Source organism: Fundulus heteroclitus, unplaced genomic scaffold (genome assembly GCF_011125445.2).
Source record: "Fundulus heteroclitus isolate FHET01 unplaced genomic scaffold, MU-UCD_Fhet_4.1 scaffold_40, whole genome shotgun sequence".
In the NCBI taxonomy this organism is placed as follows: domain Eukaryota; kingdom Metazoa; phylum Chordata; class Actinopteri; order Cyprinodontiformes; family Fundulidae; genus Fundulus; species Fundulus heteroclitus.
Window position 1 is genome coordinate 810,754 of NW_023396813.1, and position 11,864 is coordinate 822,617.

The 11,864-nt window shown below is 43.0% G+C and overlaps 1 protein-coding gene and 1 long non-coding RNA gene across 4 annotated transcripts; one reads left to right on the forward strand and one right to left on the reverse strand.

Moving 5' to 3' along the window:
* The first annotated feature begins 945 nt into the window (after window positions 1-945).
* isl1 (ISL LIM homeobox 1) lies at window positions 946-5,948 on the forward strand. 3 transcript variants are annotated; one of them, XM_036130962.1, is made up of 6 exons: window positions 946-1,149; window positions 1,424-1,613; window positions 2,226-2,485; window positions 3,344-3,630; window positions 4,134-4,301; window positions 5,111-5,948. In XM_036130962.1, exons 1-6 carry the CDS (start codon window positions 1,122-1,124, stop codon window positions 5,225-5,227), a joined length of 1,050 nt encoding a protein of 349 aa, XP_035986855.1. In that variant the 5' UTR covers window positions 946-1,121; the 3' UTR covers window positions 5,228-5,948. The 3 variants fall into 3 exon arrangements, with proteins under 3 accessions (XP_035986855.1, XP_035986857.1, XP_035986858.1); XM_036130964.1 differs by having other exon boundaries at window positions 3,347-3,630; XM_036130965.1 differs by lacking the exon at window positions 946-1,149 and adding an exon at window positions 1,156-1,254.
* Window positions 5,949-6,001: 53 nt separating this feature from the next.
* Window positions 6,002-10,579, reverse strand: LOC118560176. Its single transcript, XR_004929142.1, has 2 exons — window positions 8,318-10,579; window positions 6,002-7,983 (listed from the first exon to the last, which is right to left on the reverse strand). It is a non-coding gene; the product is annotated as an uncharacterized LOC118560176 (long non-coding RNA).
* Window positions 10,580-11,864: the final 1,285 nt, after the last annotated feature.

Sequence of the window (11,864 nt, forward strand, 5' to 3'; positions counted from 1 at the left end):
TAATTGTGAAAGCTCTGCTCTTGGTTTTGAACAAATTTATAATTAAACTACAGATATGCATAAGATTTTAATAGAAAACACGAAAACAGAGGAAAATTTCGTCATCACGTCACACCTTACAGTCTGTATTATCACACGTCTAAAACTAGCGTCCTGTTTCATTTCCCTGGCAGAGAGAGAATGAAGCAGAGTCCAGGGATGTGCGCTAACCGCAGTGGTAGCTCACAGCCACCAGGGGGCGTGTTGACATGTGTCTGAGCTGCAGCTCAGAGTCCTACAGCCTGGCTGCACCACGCTTTCTGCCTAAAACCCCCCCCCCCCCCCCCCCCCCCCCCCCACACACACACACACACACACACTCTAGCCACTGACTTTAGGAAATTGTGATAAAGGAGCTGGTAAAAGTACCTTTGATAATAAAAAAAGTTGCATCTGATAGATTTTTACTTGTCAGCAGTTTATCGGATTTTAGCAATATTGGTTATATTAGCAAATTCTAGAATGAAAATGACATTATTAAGTGCTTATTAAAACTCAATATTACTATCTGTTATGTATGGACATGTTTGTAACGTCTCTATCTGACCTGCATTCACTTAAAAAAAGATATGTAAAATTACATCAAGTAACACTTCTGTTCTTTAAATGTATAAACATTAAAGCAATTAAAAATGTAGTTTATATATATAAAAAAAAAACACGAAAAGACAATCTAGATCAGGCCAAGTCAGAAAGCAGCGAACCAGATGGGAAAACCTATTCTGCAGCACAGGCCTAAATGTGTGTGTGTGTGTGTGTGTGTGTGTGTGTGTGTGTGTGTGTGTGTGTGTGTGTGTGTGTGTGTGTGTGTGTGTGTGTGTGTGTACCGGACAGCTCTGCAGAGCCAATCCGCTACTCATGCAGATGACGCGCTGATGTCCTACGTCAGCCCAGCTGCTTGCCAGGATCAGACCTCCACACACACGCACACACACGCACACACACACCGGTGCAAACACACACACTTGCTGGTCGAGGCTGGACAGCAGCGCTCCTGGCCCGGCAGCGCAGCAACAAATCCAGGCTTCCAGGCGCCGCAGCCCGCTGTGAAAGTGGACTTTCCATCGCCTTACTTTTTCGCTATGGGAGACATGGGGGACCCGCCGAAAAGTAAGACCCTACTTTGGATCCTGGCGATCCTGCTCTCACTTTCCATGCAACTTTGGACTTTTGTTGTCATATCCGTAGTAAAACCCTTTTTCTTGGCCTATTACGGTTAGTGCTTTTAATTAAAAGACCACTTGCTAGCCTAGTTTTATACCTTCTAACTTATTATTTTTATCAATAAATTATATAGTAATAATAATAATAATAATAATAATAATAATAATAATAATAATAAAACAGCATTTGATGTGTTTTCCCTTTGCGGCTCTTCTTTCAGAGAAGCGACTGGTGTCTCTTTGCGTGGGCTGCGGGAACCAGATCCACGACCAATACATCCTGCGGGTCTCCCCGGACCTGGAGTGGCACGCGGCGTGTCTGAAGTGCGCGGAGTGCAGTCAGTACCTGGACGAGTCATGCACTTGCTTCGTCAGGGATGGGAAGACGTACTGTAAGCGGGACTACATCAGGTAGGACAGCCGCACGGGACGCGGCAGCAAGTGGAGGGAGCAGCTCGCCCACTGCAATTATTCTGTTTTTAATATTTCACAACATCCATCAGAGATTATCGAGCTGACTTCGCATCGCGTGGAGTTCACAATTTCACCGGCTTCAAAATTAAACTTTGTTTGCCGCAACAAAAACTTGTTGGACAACTTACAAAGCGAAGCGCCAAGTAATTCGTCAACTTAAGCGTTGGAAGATGCATTTCAGGAGACTAAAAAAAAGATAAAAGTAAAGTAAGCTCCATATAACTCATTTCGTTGATAAGAAATTAACGGGAAAACGTGAACCGCTTGGGTCTAAATAGTTATTTATTTTGAATTAAAACGGCGCATCTTATTATTATTATTATTATTATTATTATTATTGTTATTATTATTATTATTATTATTATTATTATTATTATTATTATATTATTATTATTGTTATTATTATTATTATTATTATTATTATTATTATTATTATTATTATTATTATTATTATTTGATGATGTTGTTGTTGTATTTCAAAACGTCCTTTTCTACTATGCGGCCCGTGGTTTTGTGTTAGTTAATTGTGTGTGCATTTCTGCCCCGCAGGTTATACGGGATTAAATGCGCTAAATGCAATATCGGCTTCAGCAAGAATGACTTCGTCATGAGGGCTCGCTCCAAAGTCTACCACATCGAGTGTTTCCGCTGCGTGGCCTGCAGCAGGCAGCTTATCCCGGGAGACGAGTTTGCTCTGCGGGAGGACGGCTTGTTCTGTCGCGCTGACCATGACGTGGTGGAGCGGGCCAGCCTGGGCAGCGGAGAGCCGCTCAGCCCTCTGCACCCGGCCAGGCCGCTGCAGATGGCAGGTAGAGTCCCGCCGTCCTGCAGAGAGGCGCATCATCCGCTCACCTGACTACTTTGGACTGTTTTTGTCAGCGCTAATCTTAGAAAAATAAAAGAACTTTTTAGGATGTTCATTTTTACACCACTCAACTTTTCCCTGAGTAGACTGGAGTTGGACAGTGTGTGTGTGTGTGTGTGTGTGTGGGGGGGGGGGGGGGGGGGGGCACACACGCTTCCTTCACGCTGTCCAGGTTTGATGTATAGTCTATCCATTGTGACGCGGGTTAAGGGTCCTTGAAATCACCGTGAAGCTGATACTTTCACTGACAAGTGGACGTGTTGTGGAGTGTGCGCTGTGCGTAATTGGGCTTTTCTGCTAGACTTTTCCTTCCCACGTCTGTTTGATGCAGACCACCGCCTGATCAGGCCAGCGTGGCTAGATTAGATAAAGCGGACTCTGCCGTCCGAAATAGGCTGCGCCAACTTATCGCGGCTGGGGGTGGAGGACGCTGCGCGGCTCCGGCTCCAGCTTCTTCCTGGACTGTTGCTGTGCAGCACCCCGGTGTGTGTGTGTGAGTGTGTGTGTGTGTGTGAGTGTGTGTGTGTGTGGAGATTATGAAGCTCTGGTCCTGCTAAATTAAAATTGGAATCATCAACTCATCAGGTTTCTATCCATTCTACATAAGACAAATATCGAAGATAAACTACAAAACAATAAAAATAGGCTTCAGAAAAAATAAATAGAGATGATCGATTAGGCAAATTGAATTGCTAAATGGTAAAATGTAAACTATGTGGAAAGTTGCAGGTTCTAAAATGACCGTTGAATGCAGTTCATTTATTTGATTTTCCCCGCTCTCTCCTTCATTTTGCCCAAACAGCAGAACCAATCTCAGCGCGACAGCCTGCATTACGACCCCACGTCCACAAACAGCCCGAGAAGACCACCAGGGTCCGGACGGTGCTGAACGAGAAGCAGCTGCACACGCTGCGGACCTGCTACAACGCCAACCCGAGGCCCGACGCCCTGATGAAGGAGCAACTGGTGGAGATGACCGGCCTAAGCCCGCGGGTCATCCGCGTCTGGTTCCAGAACAAGCGGTGCAAGGACAAGAAGAAAAGCCTGCTGATGAAGCAGCTGCAGCAGCAGCAGCCCAACGACAAGACGGTGAGAGCTGCGCCCTGCGCTCTGCGCCCTGCGCCCTGCGCTCTGCGCTCTGCGCCCTGCGCTCTGCGCCCTGCGCCCTGCGCTCTGCGCTCTGCGCCCTGCGCCCTGCGCCCTGCGCCCTGCGCCCTGCGCCCTGCGCCCTGCGCTCTGCGCCCTGCGCCCTGCGCCCTGCGCCCTGCGCCCTGCGCCCTGCGCCCTGCGGGCTGCGCCCTGCGGGCTGCGGGCTCTTTCCAAAGTTCCCCAGAGCAAGCCGGCATGTCTGCTCCCACGTTAAGGATCAGGGATGCTTCATCCCAGTCAGCTCCCACTAGTCACATCAAATTCCCTCCAAACTCCAAACATTGATTACGTTTCTTCTGACACGTTCTGAATGGGTTGGGGGTTTTCAGCTCCTTTCTCATAATTAACAGCACCCACACCCACGGAAGAATACAATTGAGATGATGCTGTAGATGTGTGTGAATGCTGACCATGTGCCCCCCCCCCCCCCCCCCCCCCCGCAGAACATCCAGGGCATGACGGGCACCCCGATGGTTGCGGCCAGCCCGGAGCGGCACGACGGCGGCCTCCAGGCCAACCCGGTGGAGGTGCAGAGCTACCAGCCGCCCTGGAAGGTCCTCAGCGACTTCGCTCTGCAAAGCGACATCGACCAGCCAGCCTTCCAACAACTGGTTGGTTATTTCCTCCTCATTAAGTCATTAAAACCATCCCATCACTGCTGGGCCTGGGATACAGCTCGCTCATTCTGGCCAACTTTCTGCTCTTAGATTTTTCACCACGGTGGTTCTGGACTTCTGATATAATTACCCAGCATGCAGCGAAACGCGTTTCCGAGCATCCGTTCGTTTAGCCGTTGCGCTAAAGTTATTTTCTGACGTTTGTTTATAGCTTTTCACATCTGACCACTCCTCTACCACCAGACATTTGATTTCATTCATTTCCCATGTAGCCCGTGAGGAATAAGGGAATTGTAAGAAGAAGGCCAATGTGAGCAGGTCTTTAGCCTGGATGCGCTCTGCGCCATGGCCAGCCAGCCGGCATCCAGCTGCAGGACTCACCGTCAGCAGCTGGATGCCGGCTGATCGGCTCTGACTGTCATTTAGGCAAATGCGCCGTTCAGGGACACAGCTGACATGGAAACAGCAGCCATGATAGCTCGCTTTATTTCATTTCTATTGATTAAGGAACAATTTGAAACGGGTCCGACTAAAACCATTTCTTTATTGGCCATTCCATTTAGGATCATTATCGCACTTCTGATAAAGTCATCTTTTTTGGTTCGTAAGAAAAACACCTGTTTTTAGTAAGCCTGCTCATATTGTGGGAACTGTAGTTAATGCTTTTAGATTTCCTGCCCGCTCTGCGGGACTTTAATGCGCGCATGGCTTCCGCAGGTTGCGCTGTTTTCTAGCGCAGCTGAGCGGAAGCAGCTTCCACTCCTAACCGTGTCTAACCGCTGCACGATGCGCCCCGCCCGCAGGTCAGCTTCTCGGAGGGAGGACCAGGTTCCAATTCCACCGGCAGCGAGGTAGCATCCATGTCCTCCCAGCTTCCCGACACGCCGAACAGCATGGTCTCCAGCCCCATCGAGGCCTGAGGACTGCCTGAACACAGCCCGATCATCCAATTCCTCCCGACTGGGTGTACTTTGACACTGTGAAGACAATCATGGGATTTACTGCAGCCTCCCATCCCGACTTCATCACGGAGCGCAGACCGAGGGACGGAGGGACGGAGGGACGCGCTGAGCGGCGCCAGCGGCTCTCAGTTGCCAAAAGGAGGAGAGGAAAGGGCGCGGAGCCCGGACTGGGAGCGCAATCTAAATCATAGGCCTGCCTTGGTTGCGCTCAGCTTTGAACAGAAACAATGGTCTTTTTTAAGCATTCGCTTCACCCTCATCATATAGCCTAACAGAACATTTGGATCTGGCTGATTTCTTCATCTGGCTGATTTCCTTTATGACCCAAGGCCTGAGGCTTTTCAAACAAGGTATACCTCTATTTTGCCACAAACGTGGGACATTTGTGAGTTAACCTAGTGTCCGTCCAAAAATAGGCGATTTTTTCTTTCCCAAAGACGTGTAAATTATTCTGTTAGTTCTCTGCAAGAAATTGTATTGTTTGTTCCCGTGCAACAGAATTATTTATTATTTATTGCCGGACATTTTGCCACCTTTTGTGTAACTTTCGTAACAGAAGTAAAAAAAAAAAAAAAAAAAAAAAAAAAGAAAGAAAAGAAAAAAAGAAATCCCGTTTTGGTCTGTGGATTTTAGTTCATGTTTCGGTTTTAATTTGTTTAAACATATAAAACATGAAGGGAAAAAAACACTGCTGATTTTTATTTAGGCTTTTGTTCTGCTATGACAGAACAGCTTTTATTCAGTTAAGGTGGTGGGAAAACGCCAGCTTTACTGCAAACACCTCTATCTAAGAGTCATTTCTAACTCTGGTAATATGTTTTACAGCACAGCAGCTTTTCTTCATTGTCTTTGACTTTCAGAGTGCATCAGACGCTGAGTTTGACCAGCTCACATTCACATCCTCTCAGAATTTTATTGCAAAGATTTTGATGAATTGTTTCATTTTGTTACCTGAAAACAAATAATCTAGTAAACAAGACACAGACAATTACAACACCACATTGTTTGGAGTCACCATTTTGTATGAGCCTTTTTAAAAATGTTATCAAAAAATATATATATTTTAGGGTCATGCGCAAGCAAGCAGGGGAAGTTTGAGCATGGCTGAAAAAAATCAGACAGATTGATCATTTATTTCATATAAGCGTGTTACGGACCACGTCTGTTTAACAGTCAGAGATAGTCACTAAAAGGTGCAGGAGGTGAGGCTTAATGTAAAGTGTCATGACTTGTTAGTACAGCTCTGTTATTTAGTGTAATGTTGCTCTTAACACTTTCCTGCTGTTCTTCCGCCTACAGTCCAGTGAGCCGCGTGTTCAACTGAATATCAGCAGCTTGAATAAGCCTGCTTTAATTGATCCCATCTGAAATTTTCTGATTCAAACACATTCATAATTAGTTTCCTTCAATCTCTACTGTGGCGTTGTTAAAAACTACCACAGAGTAAAAAAGAACAAATGCTTTGGTGAAATCGTAAAGTCCTGTGCTAGTTATATAACCACAGGATGCAACATATTTAAAGGCTTGATGTCCTTTTGAGAGAGCAGCACAGTCTGGGATGATATAAATAATAATCTACAGTTTTCTCAGAACAAACAGATGACATGTTGGTTTAAGGATTATTCATTAAGTCTGTGGTAAACCAGAATCTTTCATGTAATTTAGCTGTTAAAATATTTGCCGCCTTACTTCTACACATAATCTCAGAGCACCACCATCCAGAGATGTTACCAGCACCATATATTTTCTAGGTGCAATGTTTTTTTAACTGTCATAACTACATGTAAATCTTTTTTTTTTTAGCATAAATGCAGCCGTACATTTTTTTATTGCTTACTAAAAACAAACGTATAACAGCCGGTTACACTAGCTCTCATACTTTAGGTCTTGCCTTCTGTATTTTTTACTCCACATATTTTTTGGGGTTTATTTTCTTACACCCTAAAATTGCATTGGTTTCCACTGGGCTGCTTAAAACTGATGACGAAGGCTGTGGTTGTAAGAGAATAACCTAAGTTTCAATATTAGACAAAAACTGCGTATTGCTGTGCAAGAGTTTGAACAAATCCTCTGTTGTTGTTGTTTTTTTTTTTTTTTTTTGGCTGAACTTGCAAAATTGATCTAGGTGGTAATTCAGGTGCTAGGTTATAATTCAGACGGCCACCAGAGGCTGCTTGTCAAGCAAATCCAAACAAGGGATCAAACAACTCCACAGGGGCCTGCACTCCCAGGAGGATTTAGGTTTTGGAGGGGTTACCTCAAATGTAACTTCAGGCCTGGATACAGTGCCACGGTAATTTACAGCTCACCTACCCTGCTGTGGCACACCCTATGCTGGAGACCAGAGATCACTAGCTAGAAAAAGAACACCTACTGCTCAATCAATGTTCTTGGAGACTGGAAATAAATAGAAAATACAGAAAATACATTTTGTGTGTTTTGACAGTGAGGATCTCTAGTAGGGGAACATGCTTTAAAGTCCTGTCCCTGCAAACAATTACATATAAATTGTATTTATTTTTTAATGTCACAATATCATAAGAGCAAAGATTTATCAGCTGGTTTTCAATTGAATCAGTAGTCTCTAAAACTGCTGCTGTTTAAAGTTATCATTTATTTATTTATTTATTAATTCATTCATTTATTTATTTATGTCGTCAGTTTGCATTGGAGCTGCGTTATATGCAACATAAAATCTTCCATAAAGTCAATTCCTGCGTCTTCTATGCAGGATATTGAACCCACTGTTGACATGGAAAAACAGCACAGTTACAAAAGAACTATAGAAGAGATAAAATGAATAAAGCTTGAACTATTGAACTGTTTTGATATTTTATCCATGTCAAGTTTAAAAAGTAACAGAACCCCCCCCCCCCCCCACACACACACACACACAAAAAAACCAAATCAAAAAAAGGAGACAATGTGAAATAGGTGAAGTAGGTTCAGCAATAATAAAGGGAATTATCCCAAACTGAAGTCACGGGTGCATAGGTGGTTTGATCATTTCGGCTAGTTGAGCACCTTCTAATCTTTGTAATCTGTCACACATCTGCAACATCTGTAAAACTCCAAACAGAATGAATTGGACGGAGTCAGTAAGCAGCAGGTCTGTTTGCACAAACAGACCTGCTGCCAGGGTGGTGCATCTGAAGTGCTGGTATAAACCGCTACTGCTCAAGTCAAAACTCCACAGGACAACTCTAAAGGAACAATTCAGCCTAATCTGCAGGTCATTTGTGAGTAAATTGTAAAATCAAGACATCATTGTCACATTTCAGACAGGTGATTGAAGGCTCCCACAGCTACGCAACACTACCCCAAAATGTTAGCTACTGCTGCCATGAAAACAATTGCTAAAACTAAAGGAAGAGCAACTTTAGCTTTTCAGCTTTTTGGATAAATGAACAAATGCAAAGGGAGAAGGTTTTCTCATCCTGTGCTTGTTAACAGGCATGCCAAAATGCAGCCTCATCACCAGGCCCACAGCTTTGGACAAGCGCGTTCATATGTCTCCGTGTTGACTGAGCCACTATTGGTGCGGTTCTTAAAATAGATCCTTGCTGTTGCTTTAGGGTTCCGGTAAGAATAAATACTGTGTGCAGATAAAACGTCGGTGGTACTACTGGCTCCCTCCAGTTGCCATTGTGGAAGTACGGTAACTGCTGTTTATGTTGTGAAGGCCCTGCTCTGCTTGCTTGCAGCTGTAGATGTTTCACTCCAGCAGGTCTCCCTGTCGCCACAGCAGTTTGGCCAGACATCAGTCTGCGGAGTCAGGAGAGGTTGTCCAGCACACATGTACCTTATGGATGTGTTTTTGGGAGGAATGACCTGAACTATTTGTTTTTGCTAATCTCAGGGTACAGGACCTGTGTCCTGGCAGTATGCTGTTATTTATAGAGGACTAATTATAGGTTCAAATATGTCTCAACTGAAAAATATAGTACATTAACTTGTTACGGTCTTTCAAAGCTATTGTAATATATATGCACACATACTAATACAATGATGTCAGAACAATGTAAATTACATGTTTTAGCTGTAAAAAAATATGTGAACTGTCACTAAAATAATTTATATATGGGTATTTTGGGGGGAAATTTTAAATACAAATGATAATATAATGTATAAGTGGTACTGGACATCAGATGCCTTTTAGTGCATTTTTTTTTGTTTCTTCTGGCCCGGTCACCAATAGTGAATTTCCACCAAGTTCAACACTTGGCTGGAGGGGCCATTCTCTTTTGACATTTAAACAACCTGCCTACGAGAGGATCATGGTGACACATGTGGAGGTGGTGGGTATGTGCTGCTGCATATGTAGCTTATTTCCTTCTGGCATCACTACAAACTATAGGAGATGGGTGAATAAAAGGATGACAGCTTATTGCTCATATGGACAAATTAGTAAATTAACAGGAATAGGTGCTTCAATAATAATAATAATAATAATAATAATAATAATAATAATAATAATAATATAACCCCCCACCCCTTGATTTATTTGATGTGGGCAAAAACACTTATTTAGAGGTTCCAACAGGCACATTATATTTTTCAAATTAAAGTCAAAGAAGTCATTTTATAGTGTTTAATTACCTTTTTATCCATTTAACAACAATATTTTTTTTTTTTTTTACAAAACAAGTCTGCTCCTAAATAAAAGTTACTGGATGTTTGATATTTTAGTTTTAAAGAAATTAAAATAAAAAAATAAAAACTTGAGTGAGGAAAAACAGCCACCTTTTCCATAATCTGCCAGTACAAATCCTGGTCTAAAAAAGTTAAATAATGTGTTCATTTCCATTAACTGCTGGTGTCAGTGAACCAGAATTGTTACATTCTGGGATTGCAGGCCACACAAAATAATTTCAAGAGCTGCAATTGGGCCCCGGGCTGCAGTTTAAGGGCCCGGGGACTTGAATGTCCCAAACACAAATGGTTTAGGTTATCTGAGTTTGCTTTTTTGTTTTTTTATGACGCTTCAGCCTCCAACTGAAGATACTCATCTGTCTGATCACAATCTTGAATAGGACGTGTGCCTTGGGGTCTGCTGATTTTGGCAGACTACATTTTCCTCCGTGTTCTTCAGGTTTCATGAGGACCATTTTAACAATTTCTGTCACTGGTCCTAACCTTAAACCTAATTGTTGCCAGTAGATACAGAACCCTAACCTAAACCTAGCTGACACTTTAGTCCTAAAGTTAACCCCTGAAAAAAAGTGAGGAGCATTGAAAGGTCTTCACTTTGGTGGTAAAATACGAAAAATATGTTCTCACTCAGCTGCAAGCACACACACACACACACACACACACACACACACACACACACACACACACACACACACACACACACACACACACGCACACACACAGACACACACACACACACACACGCACACACACACACACACACACACACACACACGCACACACACACGCACACACACACACACACACACACACACACACACACACACACGCACACACACATACGTGTTTTTGTGAAATACCAGGACGTTTGACAAGCATGGGACAAATGGGTACATGCCTTTCCGAAGGTTCTAGAAGCCTGAAAATCAAACAGTTTTTGACCCAAGCTTCCACGAAAACATTCATCTATTGAGATTTTAGCTAGAGCAACATTTTGGTCAAACCTGATTTTTATGTCACTTATGGGAACATTATCAGGTTTATGTGACTTTTGAGCACAAAAACCCCTCACACAGTTATTTCATGTCTAAGTGAATTGTGAGACCCTAAGATACACACAATATTTTCTAGTATATGTGACTTTTGAAGACTCGACAACTACAGTATCAGTATTTGCAACATGGCCTGTTTGCAATAACTGCATAATAAGCAGAGTTGTGTACCCATCAAACTCACCAAATAATATCTGATATTAATCAGATATTTATGTTGTTACAAGACAGTAAAACTAACCTGTTTGGGGACTTAAGCATACCTCTAGTCTTATCAAAAGTTAGGAGTGAGATTATGTTAAGTTTCTGGGGGGGGCGGGGGGGGGGGGGGGGGGTGGTGGCTGACTGGACCCTTGAGAGGGTTCAGTCAGCCCCATATCATTTTTGTCCAACCCGACATGGAAGTAGTCATGCATTACTTTTGTTAAAAAGTGAAAGAGAAGTGTTAACACACTGTGGATCATTTAGTAGGTTATAACATAAATAAAAAGGTAGCTATTTAAATAATACTGATTAATTAGTTATAAGTTGACAGTATTATTACACTACTTTAAAGAACGGAGAACTGCTGTTTTTATTTTATTAAAAGTGTACAACTCATGCAGAGTGCCTCAAGGCTCCATTCTTGGCCTCTTTCTTTTCACTCTTTACCCTATTCCTCAAGAGTCAGTTATGAGAAACCATTGTTTAGCTTTCTTTTTTAGGCAGAACACAGTCAGATTTTATGACACTAAAAAGGAGAATAGTTGGTCTAAAAATAAACTTCTCAAAAGTTTATATTGTTTGGCAGCCTTGATGTCTCTAACATCAGTGTTGATCTGGGACTTAAAGTAAATATCTGACACATACTGCTACAGACCTGAGTGTAAGACTTGAGAATAATTTTAACT